Source organism: Pseudoliparis swirei, chromosome 5 (assembly GCF_029220125.1).
Source record: "Pseudoliparis swirei isolate HS2019 ecotype Mariana Trench chromosome 5, NWPU_hadal_v1, whole genome shotgun sequence".
NCBI classification, from domain to species: domain Eukaryota; kingdom Metazoa; phylum Chordata; class Actinopteri; order Perciformes; family Liparidae; genus Pseudoliparis; species Pseudoliparis swirei.
The window spans coordinates 13,438,958-13,464,287 of record NC_079392.1 but is presented as its reverse complement, the minus strand read 5'-3'; the positions used below and the strand labels follow the sequence as shown (position 1 = coordinate 13,464,287).

At 41.7% G+C, this 25,330-nt stretch overlaps 2 protein-coding genes and 2 long non-coding RNA genes across 7 annotated transcripts; 3 read left to right on the top strand and 1 right to left on the bottom strand.

The window, feature by feature from the left end:
• Nucleotides 1–498: 498 nt before the first annotated feature.
• Nucleotides 499–2,656, bottom strand: LOC130194202 (uncharacterized). The gene is made up of 6 exons (XM_056415097.1): nt 2,358–2,656; nt 2,171–2,252; nt 1,935–2,096; nt 1,612–1,730; nt 799–884; nt 499–563 (listed from the first exon to the last, which is right to left on the bottom strand). The coding sequence occupies exons 1-6, from the start codon at nt 2,654–2,656 to the stop codon at nt 499–501; spliced, it is 813 nt and encodes a 270-aa protein (XP_056271072.1).
• Nucleotides 2,657–3,824: 1,168 nt separating this feature from the next.
• Nucleotides 3,825–5,980, top strand: LOC130193943 (transcription initiation factor TFIID subunit 4B-like). Of its 4 annotated transcripts, none has more exons than XR_008831737.1 (2): nt 3,825–4,523; nt 5,519–5,980. XR_008831737.1 is itself a non-coding variant. In XM_056414784.1 (2 exons), exons 1-2 carry the CDS (start codon nt 4,425–4,427, stop codon nt 5,949–5,951), a joined length of 225 nt encoding a protein of 74 aa, XP_056270759.1. In that variant the 5' UTR covers nt 3,858–4,424; the 3' UTR covers nt 5,952–5,980. The 4 variants fall into 4 exon arrangements, 1 of the variants encoding a protein (XP_056270759.1); XR_008831735.1 differs by having other exon boundaries at nt 5,514–5,980; XR_008831736.1 differs by having other exon boundaries at nt 3,825–4,675; nt 5,826–5,980.
• Nucleotides 5,981–7,632: 1,652 nt separating this feature from the next.
• On the top strand, nt 7,633–10,764 carry LOC130193944 (uncharacterized). Its single transcript, XR_008831738.1, has 4 exons — nt 7,633–7,732; nt 8,816–8,941; nt 9,144–9,188; nt 10,745–10,764. It is a non-coding gene; the product is annotated as an uncharacterized LOC130193944 (long non-coding RNA).
• Nucleotides 10,765–10,783: 19 nt separating this feature from the next.
• On the top strand, nt 10,784–12,575 carry LOC130193945 (uncharacterized). Its single transcript, XR_008831739.1, has 2 exons — nt 10,784–11,002; nt 11,836–12,575. It is a non-coding gene; the product is annotated as an uncharacterized LOC130193945 (long non-coding RNA).
• The last annotated feature ends 12,755 nt before the right edge of the window (nt 12,576–25,330 follow it).

The window sequence follows — 25,330 nt, the reverse complement described above, 5'->3', positions numbered from 1 at the left end:
CATGTTTGTACAAACTGTTAGTTCAATTAATAAGAAGATATTTTGTTTTGTGTGTGAAAACCGTTGCTTGTAAAGTAATTAAAGCTGTCAAATGAATGTAGTGAAGTATAGATGTAGTGGATGAGAATTATAAAGTGGCATAAAAAGAAATTATACAGATAAAGTGCTTAAGTACAGTATTTGAAACGGATTTAACATGTTAAACTACTGATCTGCATCTAAAATGCAAAGACCAATTCATTGTGTTTTTGAAACAATCTTTATTATGACAAATATGAAAAAAATTGGACAGAGCAGCATCTTCGCATATAATTAAAAATTAATTGAACATGTTCACACAGAGGTTGGTATGACGACAGCGGTAACTGTGTCTCTCAGTGAGAGTGAGCCGATGAACAGATGAATGCGTGTTGAGTTTCGGGGGAGCAGTTTGTGGAGATCCAGCTTCTGGGGTTTTCAACCAGCACGCAGTCCGAGCCGACGGCGGACTCGGACGCCTCAGTTTGAGAAGGACAGCGTCTGACCGTCAGCCCACATCCAGCGACCCGGACCCCCAGACAGACCTGAGAAACATGCAGAGTGTGCAACAATTACTCACCAGGATTGAGACATGCACCACTTTAACGTCCTCATTCCACATCTGTTTTACTTTACGCTCAGGCTTTTTTTAAAAAAGCGACCCACAACATATAGTATACCTTTAAAGACAAATCGGTTCGTACGAGCAGTTCTTGCAAAATTGGGAAATAATAATAATAATAACGGTTGGATGTGTAAATCAGGCTTTCAGTCACTCACCGATCCAAAATGGCTTCCTCCCTGTGAACTTCCACAGCCAGACCACGTCTCTTCTGGACCGCACGCTGGTCAGGCTGCTGTTCAACCTGCCACACAATGTGAACAGTGACGCACTGATATAACGTAAATTCACTGAAACTTGATGCATGTGCATGTACGCATTATTATTCACAGTTTTTATGAGATCCATGGAAATAAAATCGCATCCTTAAATTGATCAATTTAATTGACTAAATAGATTAAACTTATACCCGTGAAAGAATGTTTGATTGCACATGTATTAAACCTCAGAACGAAATAGTTTTGAAGAAGGATGTTATTTAAAATACGAGGCCTTTTAGTGAAGTTAGGTATGTTCTGTTGTCTAATTTCTAGGACTGTAAAATGGACCTTTCATCATTGAACAGCAGACACACACAGGAGATCAGTGGAGCATTTGTTCAGGAGTTGGTGGAGACCATAAACATAGCTAAAATAGTATAGGGCGGAGCTCGAACTTCATCATTTGTCTCATGACTTTTGAGAGCAAAACAAGGTGCTGTCCATGTATGTATCAGAGTGTATTGTTTAAAGGACTTTTTAGAAAAAAAACTGTTTATATTCCATACTGTTAAAATCCTCACGCTGTCGGAATGAGACAAAACAACAGAATAACATATATTTGTATATATAAACTTCTCTAATGCTGAAAAGAACAATCCAGTTTATTGGAATTAAGTTAATATTACTGTCTGTCATTTTTTCATCTAAAACTGTATTTTATAAAAAACTCTGGCGATGAGACCCAGGCTGCAGTAAGAAAAACCCATTTACAGCAGAGAGCAGCTCCTCTCGGCGCTGGCCCAGCTGGCCACGGACGAGCCGACGATGTAGCAGCGTCTCCTGTAGTGAGTCCAGCCGCCCGGGCAGGAGCTGCTGGTCGCCTTCCCCGTCTGAAAAAAGAAAAGAGAAAATAATCCCAACATTTTAACGTGGAACAATGAGGCCGATTGTTGACAACAGGAGGGGAACGGATGGGGGTGTTGAGGGATTGTTGTAGAATAACATGTATACAAAGTATCTTGGAGATTTTGAGCGGCTTTTTTTGTCATTTATGCTTCACAAGAACATATTTAAACTGAGCTGTGTGTTCGCACCTTGCGCTGGAGGAGCTCCGGTTGGCGCCTGGGTTCTGGATGGTCCATCTGAAGAGGCTCCCCGGCTCGGAAGTCCTGCGGGAGGCGACCATGAGGCGACCGACTCCACCCAGATTCACTCAGCTTCAGCTCCTCCACCCGCAGAGGAGTCAGACTGTGGAACTGAGGAGAACCAGGCGGTAACACGGGCGGGTCTGGGTGTTTTCATCATCAGTGGACAAACGAGCGGCTCTTACCGTCCAGACCTTCTCCTCAGACCTTCTCTCTCCGGACTGATGGACCTGAACAAAGCACTCAAAAATCAACTTGGTGTAAAACCTTTCAGAATATTTAAACAACTGCTGTCCCACCATGCAAGATAAAAAAGCTTCTGAAAACAAAACTATGAAACAAATATACCACTAATACAAAATAAGACTTTACATTTCCGCAACAACATCTACTGGAAGCAACGCCACCTGCAGTCCCAGTGCTCCCAGTGCTCCCAGTACTCTCCCTGGTAGCTGCCGCCCTGGTAGTGGACGTGGCTGTAGCCGCATGGGCCGCTGATCCTGTGGTTCCACCTCTCCGTAGTCCAGGTAGGGTCGGCGGTTTGGGACATCGCCCCGGGGAGGGTGAGGCCGGTTCTGCCACAGCAGCTCCGCCTCGATGTCGGTGACGGCGCCCCTCCTCGGGTCTGGGAGGGTCCGGGAGGCCTGGAGGAAGAGGAGGAGTCGTCCCATCCTCTTCCACCTTCAGGTCGTCCTGGATTGCACCGCCTAGCAGACAGCAGAGTAAGCACCTTCTTTGTATCCTTGCAAAATATTCCAATTCCAAGTATTTCTAAACGACTGACTCGTGATGAGGTTTTACCTCTGGGGTCGATGATTTCCACACTAGCGGAGGTCCTCTGCCCCAGGACGGCGTTTTTGGGGCTTTTCAGGGTAACAGAGAAGGTCTCGTGGTTTTCCTCTAGACCGTCATCTATCAGGTAAATGTTCCAGGTTTTCACACTGACACCTAATCAAGAGACGGGATGGGAATCACAAAATCGATCTATCGCAGGAGTAACCATAGATACCAAACGCTGCACCAGAGGTGCTGAATCCACCTGAAGCTGTCTGATTGGCTGTTTCTTTGAGCAATGCCCTCTGGGACTTGACTACCCCTCTCCTGAAGCAAAACTTAAATATTTTTTGCACCAATGATTTAAACCAGGAGAGGGTTTTGGTGCCCGTCCCCGTTCTGAAAGGAACTCGAGCGCCCTCAGGCGGTGTCTCCTGCTAAGCGACGCACAGTAAAGTCAGACCTGGGTCGAACTGGATGAGGCCGCTGTGCTGTGAGTGAAGTCCCTGCCGGGTTTTGCCGATCCCTCCTCCACCTGCACAAATGTTATTATGATAATATTTCTGATTAGCAGCACTTTTATAAACATGACGGCAGAGGCACAGAGCGTGGAGGAAAGGGCGCCGCCCGCGTACCTGGATGGCGACGACGCTGGTCGGCGCTCTTCCCGCTGCGTTGGATCTGTATCTGAAGCATCTCAGAGGTCTCACAGGTTCTGTAGCAGGTCGCCGACAGCTCCACCCGGGACCAGGACAGCTCCAGTCTGCAGGAGAATTCTTCATATACTGACACCCACCCACACAGCGCTGTATTTGAGCTACCCTATCGTATGTTCACCAGCTGGTAAGTGGTCAACACTTGAGTTTATAATGTTTATTCTGTACTTTCCAGGTCTTGATCCAGGCCCTGATCCAGGTCCTGCTGTAGGCCCTGATCCAGGCCCTGATCCAGGCCCTGATCCAGGTCCTGATCCAGGTCCTGATCCAGGTCCTGCTGTAGGCCCTGATCCAGGTCCTGATCCAGGCCCTGATCCAGGTCCTGCTGCAGGCCCTGATCCAGGTCCTGATCCAGGCCCTGATCCAGGTCCTGATCCAGGCCCTGATCCAGGCCCTGATCCAGGTCCTGATCCAGGTCCTGATCCAGGCCCTGATCCAGGTCCTGCTCCAGGTTCTGCTCATCTCCAAGGTTCTTTTTGACAAGCTCGTCCGACCTAGCAACATTGACTACGGGTTGGTCAAGTTTGGGCGTTCATGTTAATACTACTAAATATAACATTTTAGATTGGACTATTAAATTGAAAGCTACAAAATACAGGTCTAAAAATATGAGGTCAGGAAGGGAAGCCGAGTGGTATCACGCTGACGTCTCATCTAAAAGGGAAAGTCTTTTTCCCAGAGTATTTAATTTAGTTTCCAAAATGAATTGAACTAATGCATTTATTATTTGTATTCTTATGAAACAAAGTGTCACGTAACACTCAGTGGGGTGTTTAGCTCAGGTTTGTTCATTTTTAACCAAGTGGACTCCTGCTCACGACGTCTCGGTTCTGTGTTCCGTTGTAAACTGTAGAGAAGTGTCTAGGAACTATAAAAAGGTTACCTTGCTGTTCATGTCGACTCTATTCTCACTAATCCTGCGTCTCTCTTCCCTTTTCAGCTCCAACAGATGGAAGACGCTCAGCTGCAGCAACGAGAGGCCAACCTCACGGCCCTGGCCGCCATCGGGCCTCGCAAGAAGAGACCAATGGAGCAGACGGGAAGCCAGGTTGGTCTGCGGTGGAAACGTTGACCCTACAGGTGCAACGCGTTGTCCCGAGCCATCTGCTCCAAAGAAATGACGAAGAACAGAGCAACAATGTGTCAAATCCGAGTCAAAATATGAGTCTGCTGTCTTCCAACGGCGGGTAGGACGAGACGGTGGGTGAGTTGTTTACTCGTTTCTGCCACAACGACGTACATTCACTGCCTGCGAAAGGATTGCAGTGAAACTCCCACCGCCAGCAGATATTTCACATTAAAAGCCTATTCGGGAATGGTAGAATTGTCATTTAAACTCCTGGGAGGCTTTTAATGTGAAACAGCTGTGAGGAAGTGTTGTTTCATCGTCATAAATAAACGTAAAAATGTAAATAAAAAGAATATTTCCGTAAAAAAAGAGAGGAACTGTGAGCAGCAGAGTGGTGATTACTGAACAACAGGTAATCATGGAGCAAGTGCGAGTGTTCATCATCAGCAAATTACAGGGAGCAGAAAACAGGAAGGCTTCTAACTCAAATACGATACGATGAACCAACGCAGGGAGAAGATGAGAATGCAGGCCGGTCTCTACGAGAAGCATGTGCTAAATGAAAGTAAGGTTGTGTGTTACTGACCACTGTTTGAATATTCCAATATTCATTTTTTCCCTCCTCGAATTTGTCACAATCGGCAGTTAAGTAGCTCTGTTTGCTCTAGACATGTAATTTCCCTATGTTTAACTAAACATAAGGGTTTTCATTGAAAACATGCTCGGATGTTTCTTGCACCACCAGGACTCGTGCAAATGTATATGTTGACTTCTTGTGAACGACGAGCTGCAGAAGACCAAACCCATCCCTTGCCAGTTGGCTGCCTCCTCGGCTCACGGGGCCCACAGTACCACAGCTAGCATGTGTGAGCCTGTCGGCTTAGCTCACGGAGCCTTTCATTCTGTGTGTTTTTAAAGACCAGGACGCTCTGCTAACTGCGTACTCTGCCTTCTCTCTCCATTACCCAGCGCAGCCGGCTGCCTGTTTGCTCTTTCCTCAACAGCCACAGGGCTTCACCTCCGCTGGCACAGCCCACTCGCATGACGGCTACCTAGAGGAGTGATTGTGTTTGGAGTGAACGCTGTTACTGCACATACTCAGACAGGAAGTATTTGTTGAGGCATCGTCCTTGAAACGAGGATTGTTTGTCTCCATATTAATTCAAGGACTTGGTTGACTTTGATTTGTAGCGTGAAAGCACGAGGGCTGTGCCGAGGTTTCAGTGAATGTCTAAAGAAAAACAAAAGAGATGTGTCGCTCACTCTCTCTCACTCTCTCAGGTGACCCTGCTGCCCAGACCGAGCATTCAGAGGGTGACCCGCGTCATGCTGAGGGATCTGCTGCTGTGTATGGAGCAGGACCGCTTCCTGTGCCACTCCCTCCCTCTGTACAGAGCCATGCTCTGACCACCTCGCTGGGAATGACCACACCACTACACCGCCTCATATTAATCTTAATTAAACAAGCTTTGTTTGTTTTTGTACTTTTGTTTCAGTTCTATCAACAATTCATCTGTTTATTATCTACTATTTATTTTTTTGTAGGTGGATCAATGATGGTGATCAGCTCCTAGTTTTGATTAAAAATATGACAGAAGATGAAACACTGTTTACTGAAAAGATTAGTTGAGTTCTAAGTTTAATGTTGAGTGTTTCATTATTCTGCTTGTTTGTTTGACCATTAAAAGAAGTGGACTGGGTCACATCCTGACTTTTACTCTCATTGTCTCATGGTGGGTCGTGTTCTTGTGCTTTTGAGTTTTGCATTTTGTAAATCACCTTTTCTAACGACTGAAATGTATTTTCATCAAGACAGTGCTCCGTTTTGAAAGCTCAGGAATCAAAGCCCTTTCAATAAAGATTGTTCTTTATTGTTTAACCTCTTCAAACCTGGAGAATATAATGGATCAACTCAGACTTCAAGAACACCTCTATTGAAGAAGTAAATAAGACAGTTGGAGCTCAATGGCACATTTGATTTTTCCTTATGTTTTTCAGAAATACTCACTTGTACGTGATGTAATCTGCACATCATTGTATCTCAGTCGTGTCTCTAGAGTCTGGTCTTGGGAGGACGGTCTTTCTGCGATTAGAACAGCAGCTTTCTTGATGTCACCACATCAGCTGTTCTTGCTCATGAGTTTACTCGAATTATTCACGAGAAATAATTCTTTAGTCAAACAAAATGTCAACCCTGCTTTTTTCATTATCCTTTAAATATAATTATTTTATTTTGAATTGTGTGTGTGATATATATATATATGTATATAAACACAATTCAAAATAAAATAATCACACATAATTGTATATATATTGTGTAAAAAATAAAAACAAATATATATTGTTTAGAAATATTTAGATTATATATAAATATGTGTATATATAATAACTATGTTATATACATATATATATATTTGTATGTATATATAGTTATATTACACATGTAATTGCAAACAATTTGGTCAAAAGTAAAAGACAGCACTAGTTCAATGTTAAAGTTTATTTAAAATATTAAGTTATGAATCTTAACCCTCAGTCAAACTGGTTTAATGTTAATGTGAATAAATAAACTCTTTGTGCTCTTATCTGGTATCCTGATATTTATGCCAGGTATCGTATAGAAGTTATAATGTTAGTATCGTGACAACCAGGTCGAGGCAGAACAGACTCAAGGAACAGAGTCAAGGAACAGAGTCATGGCTCAGCAGAGCTCACGAGTCCTTGTTGTTCAGGCCAAAGAAAGGGAAGTTGGTTTATGAATGACTTTAACCATATGATATATCATGACAACGCATATTTTTTATTACTATCATTATATCATGAATAATATTTCTACTTCATACATTTTGTTGTAAAACTACCAAAGTTCAGCTAAAAATATTATTAGATTAATCAATTAGTTGCTTAAGAGAAGAAAAAAAAGAAAAAAATTGTTGATAATAATTTCACTTTAAATAATTAAAAAAACATGTTATGGTTCCAGCTTCCTAAATTTGAAGATGTGCTACTTTTCCAATTTTTCCTAATTTGAATGATTTTTAAATATTGTTATACTTGTGTTCGCCAGTAGGGGCAGTAGCGGGTTTTGCCATGACTGGTGCTGTAATTATTGTCTTAAACAAACAAGTTAGACCAGCGTAACACAGACAGTGACGCAGCTGTTGATGCGAGTCTCTTGGTGTTTACAGGTGAGAAACGTACATAAGCACCATATATATATATTAATGTTATGTTCGCTCGCTTTTATATTTTGACAGTTATTAACTGTGTAGAAGTTAAAGTGAAGACAGTTAATTAAGGCTAGCGCCGCTTAGCGCGCTTTTACCACCATTGTACAATGTCTGCTGGCCTGAGAATTACATTGTTCCATGAAAGATTAGATAGTTACATGTTGTGTCCCGTGACAGATATAAACAGTAGTATGCACACACATAAGTACATATATACATACACAACATGAACATGCATATACAGTTTAAACAGGTTTCCTGGTGGAAGTCACTTGTCAGTGCCTTCGATCTCCGTCACCATGGAAACATTGTCACATGATAAGGACTCTGGTTCTGTGCTGTGACGTCGCTACTGCTAGTGACGTCACGGGAGCACCGAACCAGAGTCTGTATATAGAAGTGATTTCAGCAGGAATTCAGTCTGTGAATCTCACAGAAACCCTCCACCCTTCTCCATTCAGCCACTTCCCGCGGTGTGGGCCTCTGATGAGATATCACAGACAGGGTGGGTGGGCAGGTTTATTATATATTCTATATTATTGGTTATTGGATAAAAGAGGAACAAAAGGAATTAATTTCTAAAATAATTTAGAAATTAAAAAAGTGTTCAAGTGCACACAATTCAGGAAGTTACTTGATTTGTAAAATAGTGTAACGTGGGACTTGTTAACCTGTGTGATTGTCGCTCAAGTGGACCATAGAGATTTCTCTGAATGGGCTTCGCTCCTATTCACACCTGGGCCCATGCAAAATAAATATTACTGAATATTTCAAGGTGTGGCGGCCATATATATATATATATATATACACATCTATTATATTCTTATTAGAAGGGTTTGTGGGCACTGACTCAGTCAGAGCAGAGGACCCCCACCCCCCAGCCCGTTGTCACCTTTTTCACCTCTCATGAGTTTGCAGGTATGATTATTATAAAAGACCTAAAAGATCCTTTTTCTCATTATATAACAAGATCTGTTTTATGTTAATATGATATTGTTTTATGTCATTATTCAGCATAGAAATGTGTGTGTGTGAGTGCAGGAGGACCTGTGGCATGCCAAAGTGAGTGATGTGCGATCCCAGCTTCGCTTCCTGGAGGAAGTGGAGAGTTTGAAGAAGAAGAGGATTGATGAAGAGGAGAGAGAGAGACTGCTGCGTTTGGCCAGAGTGAGTTTATGTTTGACTTAAACCACCGGATAATACCCAAGACGTGTATGTTTTTATCGTATAAAGTGTATCTTTAAAGGCTAAAAGTGTGTTTCTTGTTTGGATTATGTTGGCATTTTATCTGAAGCCACCAGAATTATTCTGACCTATTTATTTGCGAAGATTCTGCTCACTAAGTTAATATCTGTCTGTTTGTGGTCAGAGTGAGGGTCCACAGCATCAGCAGCTCAAGCAAAGAGCCAAAGAGGTGTGTACGTGTTTCACCCTGGAGCATGCTGGGAGACTCCCTCTGCTAATCAGAAGATTATCGGGTGCCCCCTCCCCTCCCTGCAAGAACTGTACAGCTCTCGCTGCCTTAAGAAGGCAGTCAAGATCCTCAAGGATCCATCTCACCCGGGCAACGAACACTTTGTACGGCTGCGCTCAGGCAGGCGCTTCAAGACTATGTATACCCGGACCAACAGACTTAAGTTCAGCTTCTTTCCGAGGGCCATAAGCGCACTAAACGCTGCTAAGTTTTTAGAGAGTCAAATGTCGCATCCCCGTTCAATATGAGGAATCGTGCAATAAAAAACTTAGGTTTACACTAAGAAATATGCCTAGTTTACATACGTAGTTTATTATACTTATTTTTATATTTATATTTACATCCATAGATCTCATTTATACTTATGTACAGTTCCCCTATGTCTATTTATGATTCATTCTGGTTTTTATATTGTCTTGTTTATATTGTCTTGTTGTTTTTATATTGTCTATTGTCCTATTAGCACCTTGGGATTGCATCTAAATTTCGTTGTTCCTTTGCACAATGACAAATAAAGAGCATTATCATTATCATTATCATTATCATTATCATTATCATTATCACTGCAGCAGGGCCTGGCTGTCTGCTGCAGGCCCTGATCCAGGTCCTGCTGTAGGCCCTGATCCAGGTCCTGATCCAGGCCCTGATCCAGGTCCTGCTGTAGGCCCTGATCCAGGCCCTGATCCAGGTCCTGCTGTAGGCCCTGATCCAGGTCGTGATCCAGGCCCTGATCCAGGTCCTGCTGTAGGCCCTGATCCAGGTCTTGATCCAGGCCCTGATCCAGGTCCTGCTGCAGGCCCTGATCCAGGCCCTGATCCAGGTCCTGCTGTAGGCCCTGATCCAGGCCCTGATCCAGGTCCTGATCCAGGCCCTGATCCAGGTCTTGATCCAGGCCCTGATCCAGGTCCTGCTGTAGGCCCTGATCCAGGCCCTGATCCAGGTCCTGATCCAGGTCCTGCTGTAGGCCCTGATCCAGGTCCTGATCCAGGCCCTGATCCAGGTCCTGCTCCAGGTTCTGCTCATCTCCAAGTTTCTTTTTGACAAGCTCGTCCGACCTAGCAACATTGACTACGGGTTGGTCAAGTTTGGGCGTTCATGTTAATACTACTAAATATAACATTTTAGATTGGACTATTAAATTGAAAGCTACAAAATACAGGTCTAAAAATATGAGGTCAGGAAGGGAAGCCGAGTGGTATCACGCTGACGTCTCATCTAAAAGGGAAGTCTTTTTCCCAGAGTATTTAATTTAGTTTCCAAAATGAATTGAACTAATGCATTTATTATTTGTATTCTTATGAAACAAAGTGTCACGTAACACTCAGTGGGGTGTTTAGCTCAGGTTTGTTCATTTTTAACCAAGTGGACTCCTGCTCACGACGCCTCGGTTCTGTGTTCCGTTGTAAACTGTAGAGAAGTGTCTAGGAACTATAAAAGGTTACCTTGCTGTTCATGTCGACTCTATTCTCACTAATCCCGTCTCTCTTCCCTTTCAGCTCCAACAGATGGAAGACGCCAGCTGCAGCAACAGAGGCCAACCTCACGGCCCTGGCCTCCGTCGGGCCTCGCAAGAAGAGACCAATGGAGCAGACGGGAAGCCAGGTTGGTCTGCGGTGGAAACGTTGACCCTACAGGTGCAACGCGTTGTCCCGAGCCATCTGCTCCAAAGAAATGACTAAGAACAGAGCAACAATGTGTCAAATCCGAGTCAAAATATGAGTCTGCTGTCTTCCAACGGCGGGTAGGACGAGACGGTGGGTGAGTTGTTTACTCGTTTCTGCCACAACGACGTACATTCACTGCCTGCTAAAGGATTGCAGTGAAACTCCCACCGCCAGCAGATATTTCACATTAAAAGCCTATTCGGGAATGGTAGAATTGTCATTTAAACTCCTGGGAGGCTTTTAATGTGAAACAGCTGAGGAAGTGTTGTTTCATTGTCATAAATAAACGTAAAATGTAAATAAAAAGAATATTTCTGTAAAAGAGAGGAACTGTGAGCAGCAGAGTGGTGATTACTGAACAGCAGGTAATCATGGAGCAAGTCAGTGTTCATCATCAGCAAATGACAGGGAGCAGAAAACAGGAAGGCTTCTAACTCAAATACGATACGATGAACCAACGCAGGGAGAAGATGAGAATACAGGCCGGTCTCTACGAGAAGCATGTGCTAAATGAAAGTAAGGTTGTGTGTGACTGACCACTGTTTGAATATTCCAATATTCATTTTTTCCCTCCTCGAATTTGTCACAATCAGCAGTTAAGTAGTTCTGTTTGCTCTAGACATGTAATATCCCTATGTTTAACTAAACATAAGGGTTTTCATTGAAAACATGCTCGGATGTTTCTTGCACCACCAGGACTCGTGCAAATGTATCTGTTGACTTCTTGTGAACGACGAGCTGCAGAAGACCAAACCCATCCCTTGCCCGTTGGCTGCCTCCTCGGCTCACGGGGCCCACAGTACCACAGCTAGCATGTGTGAGCCTGTCGGCTTAGCTCACGGAGCCTTTCATTCTGTGTGTTTTAAAGACCAGGACGCCTGCTAACTGCGTACTCTGCCTTCTCTCTCCATTACCCAGCGCAGCCGGCTGCCTGTTTGCTCTTTCCTCAACAGCCACAGGGCTTCACCTCCGCTGGCACAGCCCACTCGCATGACGGCTACCTAGAGGAGTGATTGTGTTTGGAGTGAACGCTGTTACTGCACATACTCAGACAGGAAGTATTTGTTGAGGCATCGTCCTTGAAACGAGGATTGTTTGTCTCCATATTAATTCAAGGACTTGGTTGACTTTGATTTGTAGCGTGAAAGCACGAGGGCTGTGCCGAGGTTTCAGTGAATGTCTAAAGAAAAACAAAAGAGATGTGTCGCTCACTCTCTCTCACTCTCTCAGGTGACCCTGCTGCCCAGACCGAGCATTCAGAGGGTGACCCGCGTCATGCTGAGGGATCTGCTGCTGTGTATGGAGCAGGACCGCTTCCTGTGCCACTCCCTCCCTCTGTACAGAGCCATGCCTGACCACCTCGCTGGGAATGACCACACCACTACACCGCTCTCATATTAATCTTAATTAAACAAGCTTTGTTTGTTGTTTTTGTACTTTTGTTTCAGTTCTATCAACAATTCATCTGTTTATTATCTACTATTTATTTTGTTGTAGGTGGATCAATGATGGTGATCAGCTCCTAGTTTTGATTAAAAATATGACAGAAGATGAAACACTGTTTACTGAAAAGATTAGTTGAGTTCTAAGTTTAATGTTGAGTGTTTCATTATTCTGCTTGTTTGTTTGACCATTAAAAGAAGTGGACTGGGTCACATCCTGACTTTTACTCATTGTCTCATGGTGGGTCGTGTTCTTGTGCTTTTGAGTTTTGCATTTTGTAAATCACCTTTTCTAACGACTGAAATGTATTTTCATCAAGACAGTGCTCCGTTTTGAAAGCTCAGGAATCAAAGCCCTTTCAATAAAGATTGTTCTTTATTGTTTAACCTCCTCAAACCTGGAGAATATAATGGATCAACTCAGACTTCAAGAACACCTCTATTGAAGAAGTAAATAAGACAGTTGGAGCTCAATGGCACATTTGATTTTTCCTTATGTTTTTCAGAAATACTCACTTGTACGTGATGTAATCTGCACATCATTGTATCTCAGTCTTGTCTCTAGAGTCTGGTCTTGGGAGTCCAGACTCCGGAGGACGGTCTTTCTGCGATGAGAACAGCAGCTTTCTTAATGATGTCACCACATCAGCTGTTCTTGCTCATGAGTTTACTCGAATTATTCACGAGAAATAATTTTTTACAGTCAAACAAAATGTCAACCCTGCTTTTTTCATTATCCTTTAAATATAAATATTTTATTTTGAATTGTGTGTGATATATATATTTGTATATATACACAATTCAAAATAATAAAGTAATCATACACATATAATTGAGTGTTGAAATTATTTCAGGATTCTGTATTTGAACAAAAAAAATGTATGATCATTATTACTGATGAGTATCACCAATTTATTTATCTGTATGCAATTATTAAAAAAACTGCAAATATCCATTCGGTTCATTAGAAATCACTGAAAAGTATTGCTAGGTATTTAACAAATTTATTGTCTTAGAAATTGCAAGGTTTACAGCTTACAGAACATCAGCTTATAAATTTTTCTCTAAATATTAGGTATATGAAATAAAAATTATATAGTAGGTATTTAAAATTCAGCTGTGCATGTCATATTAACAGAATCAGAAACAACTGCAAGGTTTCTAGCACTGGACAGAACTCCAGAGATCAGAATTCTTTTTTTCTGTTACGAGGAAAGATTAAGAACTTATCAAATGGATTCTAATTTTCTGAAATCCTGTATATCCATGTACAAGCAATTTAAACATATATAGTTTAAAAGTCTTTCAATTATTTCATTGTTGTAATATATCAGATATGTTATAACAATTATTATTAGATGTAATTGTTGCAATTACAGATAATTAAAGAACTGTTGATCACAATAGTAATTAATAAACAGACTATGTACACTGTTAAATTGTAAAAATAAAGTATACTTGTAACTTCAGTAAACTTTTAATTTAATATGAAATAGATATAAATCTGATGTCATCATACATAGTATATATTTATGATATGTATAATGTTACTATTCATGTAATCTGACAAACAATGTCGACAGAGCATGTAAAACAGACAGGAACTAGTCAGTCATTGCTTAGCAGATCACGGTCTTTTGTTACAAAGAAATTAGTTTATATACTTCAAGACCGCAGTCATATATGGTTTACTATATTTCATTGGAATAAATGAAACGTTTTCTAGCTTTATCTAGTATCCTGTAATTTACTCCAGGATTATTTTATTGTAAAAGAGTTACGATATCAATTGTTGTTACGAGACAGACAAAGTAGTTCGATGTTGCATAATTTCAGCTTTCAAACTAGATGTAAGTGAACAGAGTTTCATGGCTCAGTCTTGAAGCTTACAGATGTCTGCTCTTTTCCAGTTCATTGCGATTCATAATGAAATTGTTAAGTTTGTTTATGCTATGACTGTTACGCATATTGAGTTGATCGTGACAACAGAGTTTAATTATTACAAATCAGTTTGCCATTCATCAGATAGTACAGTCTTTGACTTCAGTACATCTAATGTGTTAAGGTGAGAACTACAAAGTTCAGCATATAAATATTATTAGCTAATATATTTTGCTTATAGAGAAGAAATAAAACAATTAATACATGTGCTTCAGATGACATAATGTTTGCACTTATAATACATTTAATAAACATGTAATAATTGGTTCCGTAGTCTTACTGAAAGATAATGCACAAGATTAAAGCTATTTTACACAATTATCTAAGTTTAAATATTTTAAGCACTCATTGTATCTTCGACTCCGTGTTTCGCACGATGGAAGATAGCATGTGCCATAACTGGAAACTGTATCCCATGGTCATTGAGCACGAACAAGTTAGACCAGCAGGAATCAAGACATGTGACCACTGATCAGTCTCTGGTCATTCAGTGTGGAGTACATATACACAAAGATTGCATATTAATGTTATGTTTTTTATATTAAATACAGTTATTAACTTGATCTGAATACGTTAATAAGATTTTCAGTTAATTAAAGCTTACGCTGTCGTTTCAGCGCAACCATGTACATGTTGCTGGCTAGATTAAAACTTGTTTCATAAACTTCACGATTCAGACTCAGGTTACATGGTTCCCGTTTGCAGTTATGAAACGTATACGAAACATATGTTCCGAGTATATGAATCAAACATGTACATGCATAAAAGTTACACAGAGCTTTCCTGGTGGAAGTCCATTCTCTATTCCAGTGCATTAGATCTTCGTATTGTACCAGTCACCATGAGAAATTTTACAATACATTAGCTTGTCTGTAGCTAGTGCGTCTATGTGTTGACGTCAAAGGCCTTGCAACAGACCAAATGTCCTACTGAGTGATTTAACAGCATGAAATTCACGGTCTATGATACTCACAGAAACCCACAAGTTTAAACTTCTATTCAGCCACTGGGAGGGGCAATGGGCCTGATGAAATCTATGTCACAGACAGGAAGTGTTTGTGGCGTCACTTTATTAAACTGATACATTTTTCTATATTTGATCCAAAGAGGTAAACAAAATGTAATTGAATTACATACTTGACAATCTCCCAGTTTGAGAGTGCAATTCCATGTTGTGTTTGTTATACTTATTTAGCCTTTGATTAATTAATATTCTGATTACCCTCTATGTGTTCATCATAGAACAGGGCTGATACAAAGTAGATACACTGGATCTGTTTCTCATCTTGCATTGTAGAGCGACTGTCCTGTGACGCCGTTTTATCTTCAGACGACAAAACGGAAATACTTGAATGAAATTTTACCGTTTAGTGTTTCCACCACTGCAAAACAAATCAGTTGATTCAGGTGAAATTTTGATGCGAAACAAATCTACTAGATGTCATCGTTTGTGAGCTCCCCTTGCTTATGCTAATTTCAGGAGTTGAGTCTGCATTCACCAAGATTTCTTTTGCCAATCTCAACTTTTTATGTAAATGATTTTGTTTAATTTGACTTTGTAAATCCAGATGTCATGTTTTGCATTGAAGCTATGCACAAAGACCTTTTATGCTTTTTAGCTGAAATGTCTTTTGACTAAAATCACTATTTCTATTCCAGGATGTTTGAGATCATCTGCTTTGAACCTTCCAGCAGCCGGACAAATTGGGGTTTACAAACTCGAGACAGACTGAATAACGTCACCACAGAATAAATCAGCGAATGTAATAAATGGAAAATTTTTACATGCGCAGTCATTAAATTGTGGTCAGTTTTAAAGGAACAAACTTTTTTAAGTTTAAACTTCTTAATTCTAACATAAAGCGCTGTGTGAATCATGAGAAAATTTCTTCATCGATCGTCGTAAATTGTACAAGAGTACAGGATAAAAGGTGCACATCAACATATTACAAGATTAGTGTTTGTCCATATCTTCTTACATGATCCAAATGAAACCGTAAATCAAATGTCCCAGCCATTTGAGAGAAAACATGCACATGATCAAGTCCTAAAGGCAAGACAAGTGTTTACATTCTTGAGGTGGCAAGTTATTACCCAGTGGGAGCTGAGTTTAAACTGTTTATTTACATGCGAACATTCTCTCCTGCAGACCACAGTCTTAATTAACAAAAGGGTGCAGTTGGGCTGAGATTTAAACGCGTAACTCAGGTTAATACAACTACAGGATTTACTAGTGTCTTGAAATCGCGTTCTAACATCGGAATGAGTTCGCAATCGCTGGGTAGCTCTCGTTGTGGTTACGAAAAAAGTCACTTGCAAAATGAGCTTCCAATTCACCACTTCAATCTGAACTCTGTCCGCTCTCATGCAGACGGTCTGTTCATCGGTAATGATCCTTCCGCAGGTTCACCTCCGGAAACCTTGTTACGACTTTTACTTCCTGTAGATCAGGGGTCTCAACACGTCGATCGCGACCTGCCAGTCGATCGCGGCGTAGTGTCGGTAGATCGCATGACATTAAAAAGATTGGCCCGCCCCCTGACATGTTCTCCAGAGCACGTCTTTGTTCTTTTATTAAACTAAACGTCTGTTGTTGATCGTATCTCCACAGCAGCATGTCATTTCTGTCTCTTCGCGTCGCGTTAACACTTATCGATCTCCGTCTCGCGCACCACAGAGCTCCGTGCGCGCGCATCGGGACCGAGCAAAAAAAAAGTCACTTGTCAATCTGTCCCCGTGTCCGGGCCGGTGAGGTTTCAGCTTTGCAGCGGTGTCCCTTTCATCACGGCCCAGTTCATGAAGAAAACCCACACAGTCAGTTTGCCTCAGCAGCTGCTAAAGGAAGACTAGAGGCCTTTAGATTGTATCATGGTGGAGTTAATGGTTGACAAACAAGAGAATTTTTTTTTGTTTAACCCTCCTGTTACCTTTACATTTACTAACATATTTTACCCTCGGGGTCAATTTGACCCCAGCAATTAAAACCTCCAGAAAATTATTAGAATTAATATTGCTTCTCAAGTTTAAGTGTGAGGTACTTTATGTTTGTTTGTTGACTACCTAAATAGTCCTTTAAATAAATAAAAAAGTTGATATTTCTTATATGTTTGACACAGTGAAAAACAGCCTGGGGTCAAATTGACCCCAAAGAACACCGACATTAAACATTGAATGCGGTCAAATTGACCCGAAAGGTAACAGGAGGGTTAAACATTCTGTTTAGGATGAAGATGTATTAATGTTCCATATGGAAGAAAACTGCTAAATAACTGCTGAGTTGCAGCACCATTGTATAGAAGAATGTATAAATGTATATATCCGTCTTTTGTCATAAATCTCTATGTTCTCACAAAATATACCGAGAATATCGGTAATATGTGATTAATCATGATTAATCCACAAAAACCTGTGATTAACCCGATTAAAATTTTTAATCGTTTCACAGCCCTAGTAAAAAGTATTTCTACTAGAATAGGATTATACTCAAGAGTATAAACTGTCATTTTCTCTTGCCAGTGGCATGATTGAATGTTAGAGCCACTTTCTATAACATAACGTATCACAAAGTGAGTGTGTATTCGGCCCCTCCACACCAAGGTTTTTGGTGAAAACTCACCATTTTGATAACTATTCATCTTTAAAACATTCTGAAACAAACATTTTGTGGGAGGAGTGTGTAAAAGTAAAAGCACATCGGATTGCAAATAAGCCAGTTCTTCAGGTCGTTTTTAAAAGAGTGATATGTTCTGCTCGTGCGTATATGCAGAGGCAGGGCATTCCAGAGGTGTCCTGCCTTTATTGAGAATGCAGACTGGCAAGGAACTTTTCCTAAATGGGATGATACAGTCACCTCCCTCAACAGATCTAGTTTGTCTACTACTCTGCCTGTTTTGTTTGATAAATTTACCAAGTGGGGGAGGAGCCGTAGATAATTTAGTGATGTTTTCCCAGCTCAGGAGGCTGTGTTTAGTTAGAATTGCACAGTGGTGATAACTCCTGGGCTTTTTATCAAGTATTTTAAGAGCCTGCTTCTGAAGGATTTGAATTGATTTGAGAGTTGTGCTACTGGTTTGAGCCCAGCTGGTTAGGCAATAATTCAAACATGGGATGATAATTGCATTAAAGTAGAGCTTGTATAGTATGTACTTGAAATTAAATAAATGAAATCTGACAACGTTTGCCACGTTTTTCATCTGCTTCTTAAAAGTAAGGTTTAAATCGACGTAGATACCTAGGTATTTATATTCATCTGGAGCCTCTAACCAGAGACATAGACATCCGGCTCAGGTGAGTCACATGCCGTCTTTGTCTTTTTTACATTTAGGTGTAAACAGGAATCTGAGCGCCATTTACAGACATTGAAATATGTATCGGTGAGTTTAAGTGCAGCCTGTACTGTTTTTCGCATTGACAGAAATCACTGTGTAATCAGTAGGGATGGGTATCGTTTGTGTTTTTTTCCGATATCGATGCTAAACCGGTACTTTTAAAACGATACCGGTGCCAAAACCAATACTTAAAAAAAAAGAAGCAAAATGAGGACATTAAAAACTTCTTCGGCCATATTCCCTGTAAAAGCCGTTATCATGGCCGCACTGACAAACAACGGATATCAAACTGCCGCGCTCGCAGCTATTAGCTAGCATATCCTAGCGTAGGCGATACAGCCACCTACTCTAACCCCCTCCAGGTAGGACTTCATCAATGCTAGCAATTCAGCTGAGAGGTTGAAATGTGACTGTGGCAGCTGTGGGGGTGAGGTATGTAATTGGCCTTAGTGCAGCAGAGAGTGGAAGGAGAAAAGAGTGAGCAGAGGCGCCGTCGTGCGGTCTGCTGTGCTGGAGTAAAATAAAAGAATGTTACTGAACCGAACCATCGTCGGCAAATCCTTGGTGCTTTGGGGGCGAAACCCACGGGTGACGACCATGGAGTTGTCACACTGGAGCCCAACGTGGGGCCCCCTGGAGGAAAAAAGCGCAGGGAAGGAGAAGCGCCAGACCAGCAATGGAGTGGATTGGGACAGATGCTGGGCTGGATCCAGGAGATGTGGCGGGACCAGGCAGAGGCTAACCGCCAGGTCCTGGAGGGCCTCCAGGACCTGGCTGCGAGGCAGACGTGCGCCCTCGAGCAGCTGTGGCTGGCCCCTGCTCCCCGTGACCCGTCGGTGCTTCCGAACCCTGATCTCCATGACCTGCCACCGCTGCGCCAGAACCCTGATCCCCACGACCCGTCGGCGCTGCTGACGACCCATGTTCCCCGGGATCCGTCGGCGCGAAGGCCGACCCCTGTACCCCGTGACTCGTCGGCGCGAAGGCTGACCCATGTTCCCCGTCGGCGCTGCCGGCCTCTGATCCCCGGGTCCCGGCGGTGTTATTCGCAGAACTCAAAAAGTATTGAACCGAATCGCATGAAATTTGGTGGGATGATTGGTTATTATCCGGGGACCAGTTGATTAGATTTTGGGATCGACCGTCTCCATCCCGGCCGGTCCCAGTTCCCTGTTCCCCATCCCGGCGGGCCCCCAGAGCCCCCTTGTCCTGAGCTCAGTCCCCCGGAGCCCCTTCGTCCTGAGCCCGAGCCCCCTCGTCCTGAGCCCGGTCCACCAGAGCCCCTCCTCCGGCCCCGCTCTCATGGGGGGAGGGGGAGTAGATTAGGCCGGATGGAGCCCCTTCCTAAATCAGGCGGTGGGGGTGGGGTCTGTAATTGGCCTCGACTGCTGACTGGTTGGCAGTCAGGCAGCAGCAGACGCTGCACCCATAGAAGTGCAGCAGAGAGTGGAAGGAGGGCAGAGTGAGCAGAGGTGCGGTCTGCTGGAGTGAATAAAGCATGTTCCCGAATACCTCGTTTTCTGCTCATCTCTTGTGCTTTGGGGGGAAACCCACAGGTGACGGCCATGGAGTTCTCACAGTGACATTTTCTTAATCAGGATATTGTGGTTAACAGTGTCAAACCCCTTCCTGAGGTCAAGAAATACTGCTCCTACTACTCCTACTGCTTAAGGCTACTTGTTGTCAGTAAGTTGTGCTTTGACTCAATATGGCTATGTAGGTATGAAAATGTTTTGCAAATTTGACAATTTCATGTCTAGTTACAACGGCTTCTTGTGTCAAATCAATTCATGCAAATTTCCCTCGTAATTGCAACGCTGTTCCACAAAAACCCCAAAGATTCTCAATTTACAATTTTGAAGGTCTTGAGATTCTGCTGATCAAATCTGAGATGGATGCTTGAATTTTCATATACAAACATCCAATGATTTTAGTTCTTTTAAATTAAATATGAATTGGTCTCACTACATAACTAAACTACGAAGGAGAAAATAAATGATTATTTAACAAAATATATATATAATATGAGTACAATAGACGATGTGGTTCTATTGGCTCCGTCAGAACTTGACCTTCAGCACACATTAGGGAGGGTTGGTGTTCAGATAAAGTATAGCGGAGCACGGTGTTTGCGGAAGAAGTCTCAAGCCAGGGATGCCATTTTAAGAGTGTTTATTTTAACATTCCTGGTTGCCTTAGGGCCCAGCTCATAGCCATCATTCTGACGTGTTCACGGATCGCGAGGCCATAGTCCTCCTGAAAGTTCCCAGAAAGTTTGCTGTCTGTCGAACCCGTAAAGGACCAAATCTCACGCCTCACAACCAAGGTTAATATTCAGTCTCCATCCACTGAGCTTAAAGCTCCCAGTTAATGTTGTGTTGTCATGCATCGCCCCGCTGGCATGCTCTCTTCTCGCTCCCAGCATTTCAAAGACTGCCCCCTCCTGAAATAGCAGCTACTTCCTTCCTGAGACTTCCGGTTTAAGACTTTTCAAAATAAGAGCTTTATGGAACCAGCCATCTATCAACCGAGGGAAACGTACCTCCCATAATAAAAACATTTCATTCATACCATCATCATCCTATAGTTATGATAACAATAAGACATAATCAACATTACAGTTACAAATATAATACATTGACCACACTTTTCTATGCTTTTATAATACATTATTCAGAATATTCTCCCTAATATTCCCTATGTAAATGATCTTTCTATATGCTTTACTTAAGAAATAAGACTTCCTTATTTACATGTGCAAGTGTACATAAAATCCACTACAACCTAAGCCAGAAGACATAGCTCTCGATTTACTAGTTGTAACAGGTTCATGGCTGTCACATGTAGGTTTCTCCCCCCATACCAATGGATGAGCACTCTGTGATATTTCGTAATATCCTTTATTGGACTGCACTGTGCCTCTGCTCTCCTCTCTTGGGCCCTGGATAAGTGGAATAGATGTTTAACTGTTTGAGATTTGGTGAACTTTAAGCTTTGCCAATTAATGTATAAAGGTACATTAGTGGTACATTAATAATAATAATGATAATAATAATAAAGAAACATTGAATGAGTCAGTAACTTAAAGATACATGTTGTATGTCTACAGGAAAAAGGTAAGAACATTTATTTAAACGTATGCAAGTTGTTGTCGCTGCTGTTGGGGTCATTCAAATCGAAAGCCCGTAGGAGGAATAATTAAGCCAAACAATTTATATCGTTCTGGTAGATTTATTCGTCTGGTCATCAGTAAAGCACGCAGGCTGGAGTTGAAGCATACACACACACTGTAACATTCAGGTTATAGCTCCTCGAAATAGGCGCCAGTGTCATCGATTTCTAATTGGCCCTTTCTGTCAAAGGATGAGTTAACCTCTGCCCTAGTGTCCTAAGACCCATCACCTTCAATGCAGATGAGTCTTCCATCTAATGTATAAGAAAAACATGCGTGGGTGTTGGGAGTTGTGAATATGTTCTGACATGTCGGCTTAACCACAACTTCTTGTTTTTTAGTCTCGACATCTTCTGCTTTCATTTCTTAACTTGACTTTGTCCTCTATGCTATCCTGACACAGAATGTATGGAACAATACACAATACATAAATGAGAATAGATTATCACTGCTATGAGTTTATCCAGGCATGTGGTAAATTGAGGGTCCAACAACTTAGTGACCTCGGAGAGTCAAGAGTAGTTTCTAGTAGACATTTATTAATTGAGATTTAAAGGTTAATATTTTGTAGTCAATTTATATCACATTTCAGTTTTCATCATCTTTCCACAACATTTCTGACTATTATTTCATTATTTTTATATTTTATTCAACTCACTTTAGGTTGATCCGAACTGAGACGCTCAACAATGGAGCTGCCGACCTCTGTGGAAAAATGGACCAAGGAAGACGTCCGCCTGTGGCTGATGACAGTGGTCAAAGTTCATGATACTTATGCCAACTTTTTCTTTGAAGAGGAAGTGTCTGGAGACATGTTAGTTTGCTTTGAAAAAAAAGACATATTGGACTTGGGAATACATCATGGTCCAGCTGTAAAAATCACATCTTATCTAGAAAGTTTGAAAGAAGGATCGGAATATGAATCACAGTTCCCAGCATATGTGAAAAACTGGACAAAAGAACAAGTGAACCAGTGGTTACAGCAGCATCTTGGGGTGTATAGCAAATATGCAGAACGACTCCAAGAGGAAGATGTGTCCGGAGATTGCCTTGTTTGCTTCAAAAAGCAGGATCTTTTGGATCTGGCTTTGAAAAGTGGTCGTGCTGTGAAGATTCTGGCAAAACTTCGTCAGCTGAACATGAAACCAGAGCCAACACTGCAACCAGTCCTTCACAACAGCACAGACCCAAGAGAATCTCCAAAACCCACTCAACCTGAACTCGTTCTGTCTCAGGACATAGCAATCAAACAACCAGATTCATGTAATGAAATTGAATCAAAAACTGACAAAATATTAGTAAAGGAATCTGAAAAGGTTCAGCTGCCATTCCAAAAGGTTTCAGAGAAAGAGGGAATCCATCAGCCGCAAGACTTGGGGGCCAGGAGAAAAGGAGCTATAATGGTAAAATCTGTTTTGGAGTATATTCATTCTTGTCTCCAGCATTTATATCAAGCAAGTATGGACAGTGATTACTTCATAATGTTTACATTAACTATCTACTTCCTTTTCTTCCTGCAGACCACAGTCCCACCAAAGAGCACTGTGGAAATCCAGAAAATTCTGGACGACCTTTTAAAAGATGACTTCAAAATGTTTAAGTTCTGCTTAAAAGTATACACTCAATCCAAGCATGAACCTATTCCTCAAGGTAAATTGCAGCACAGCGACACCATGGACACCGCTACATTAATGACGAACAACTATGGATGCAAGGAGGCTTTACAGGTCACAAAAGCAGTTCTAAAAGAAATCAACCAGCAAGAACTCGCTCGTCAGATGGAAAAGAACATATGTAAGACAACCAATGGCAATATGTATTCAATCTGTGGCATAATTTAAAAAAAATATTATTTTTGTATCCTGCTTATAAAAAAGATTAACCAGAGTTTTAGGAAATTAATGTGGCTTTAAAAAAAAGATACAACATATATCTGTGAAGGGATTATAAAGATGTACTTCTTAACCATAGGGTTGACACTGAGCATCAGAAAGGGTAGAACAGTCAGAAAACAATTCAGTGGTTTTTCATTGGATTTGGTGACGATAACATTTCCAGCCTTAGATCAAGATGTTGTTTTGTTAGTGTGTTTCACTAAAATAATTATTTATTTTACTCTTCATTCAGGTCCACTGGAACAGCAGAGTCTTCCAAAAGACGTTTTGAACAAAGAGGCTAACCAGGGTGACAAACTTCAGAATTTGTTAACTTGTGGTGGGAACTCATTGGACAACGATGACCATTTCATTGTTGTTGTCAACAAGAGCAGTCCAGAACAAGTGCAATATCTGCAATTTTTGGGTAAGCTGAAACCATTTTGTGTGTTGGACTTTGACCCCAACTCTGTTGCTCCAGGTGGACTGTGTCATTCCTACAGAGAGTCAAGGGTGGCCAATCTGCATACACCATCACAGTATCAAGGACCGACTGAATCCGTGATAAAGACCCTTAACCTCTACAAGCAGACAAGCTGGGTCTTCTGCAATGGCAGACATGACCTTGACGGTGACTTAAACAAGGAGTTAGACTATAAGAACTGGCTGAGGAAATCTTGCAAAGATGTAGAGCAATTTATTTCATTCATTTGCAACCCTGATGTTCTTCCACGTGGAGGAAGTCTCGTAATTTTCCTCTTACTGTCACCTGTGGACACCGAGAAAGACCCAATGTTTGACATATACAAATCTTTCATCAAACAAACAAAGAGGAAAGCACCATCACTATTTGTGAATCTCAGGGCATGTATGAGAAATGGCGGGATCTTGTACAAGAAAAGTGTGACTCTGACATTGATTCTCGATCGATATATGAGCTGACCCTCAGTGAGGTCAATGGCACTATAATGGCACTGGGACCATTCAACCAGTCATCTGAAAGATTGCTTCCTCTTCTGGTTCTAGCTGTGTTGTTCTAAAGCAGAGGGATGAAGATTTATTGACAGCTCTGGATATTTTGTGCCTGAATCAGTGTGAAAACACAATTGATGAAAACAGTTCAGAGTTCCTTGACCACAGAATCAGAGTTGAGGAGGAATTCTACAAAGGAGGCAAAGTCAAATGGTGGAACTTCTACTTTTGTGACAAAGACAAAGAGAAGCCATTTGTTAAACGGGACAAGTACGAAAATGTGAAAAAGATGATTAGGTCTCAGTTGAAGGATACAAAAATGTGTGCTCTACTCAATCTGTTTCACCATCCAGGCTGTGGAGGTACCACTTTAGCAATGCATGTGATGTGGGATCTCCGTCAAGAGCTCAGGTGTACTGTGCTGAAAGACAACGCACTGTCAAAGAAAGAAGTTGCGACTCAAGTCGGTACGCTCATGAAACTTGAAAGTGAAAAAATGTTTCCAGTTTTGCTGTTGGTCGATGATTCAAAAGAAACCGAGAATCCTCACGAGCTTGTGAACTGCATACAAAAAGAGGTAGAATATGGCTTAAACATGAATGTGGGGGAAGCATCAAACTGTAAAGTCATCATCCTAAACTGTGTTCGTTCCCACAGCCCAAAGGAGCAATACAAACAGCACAACACAG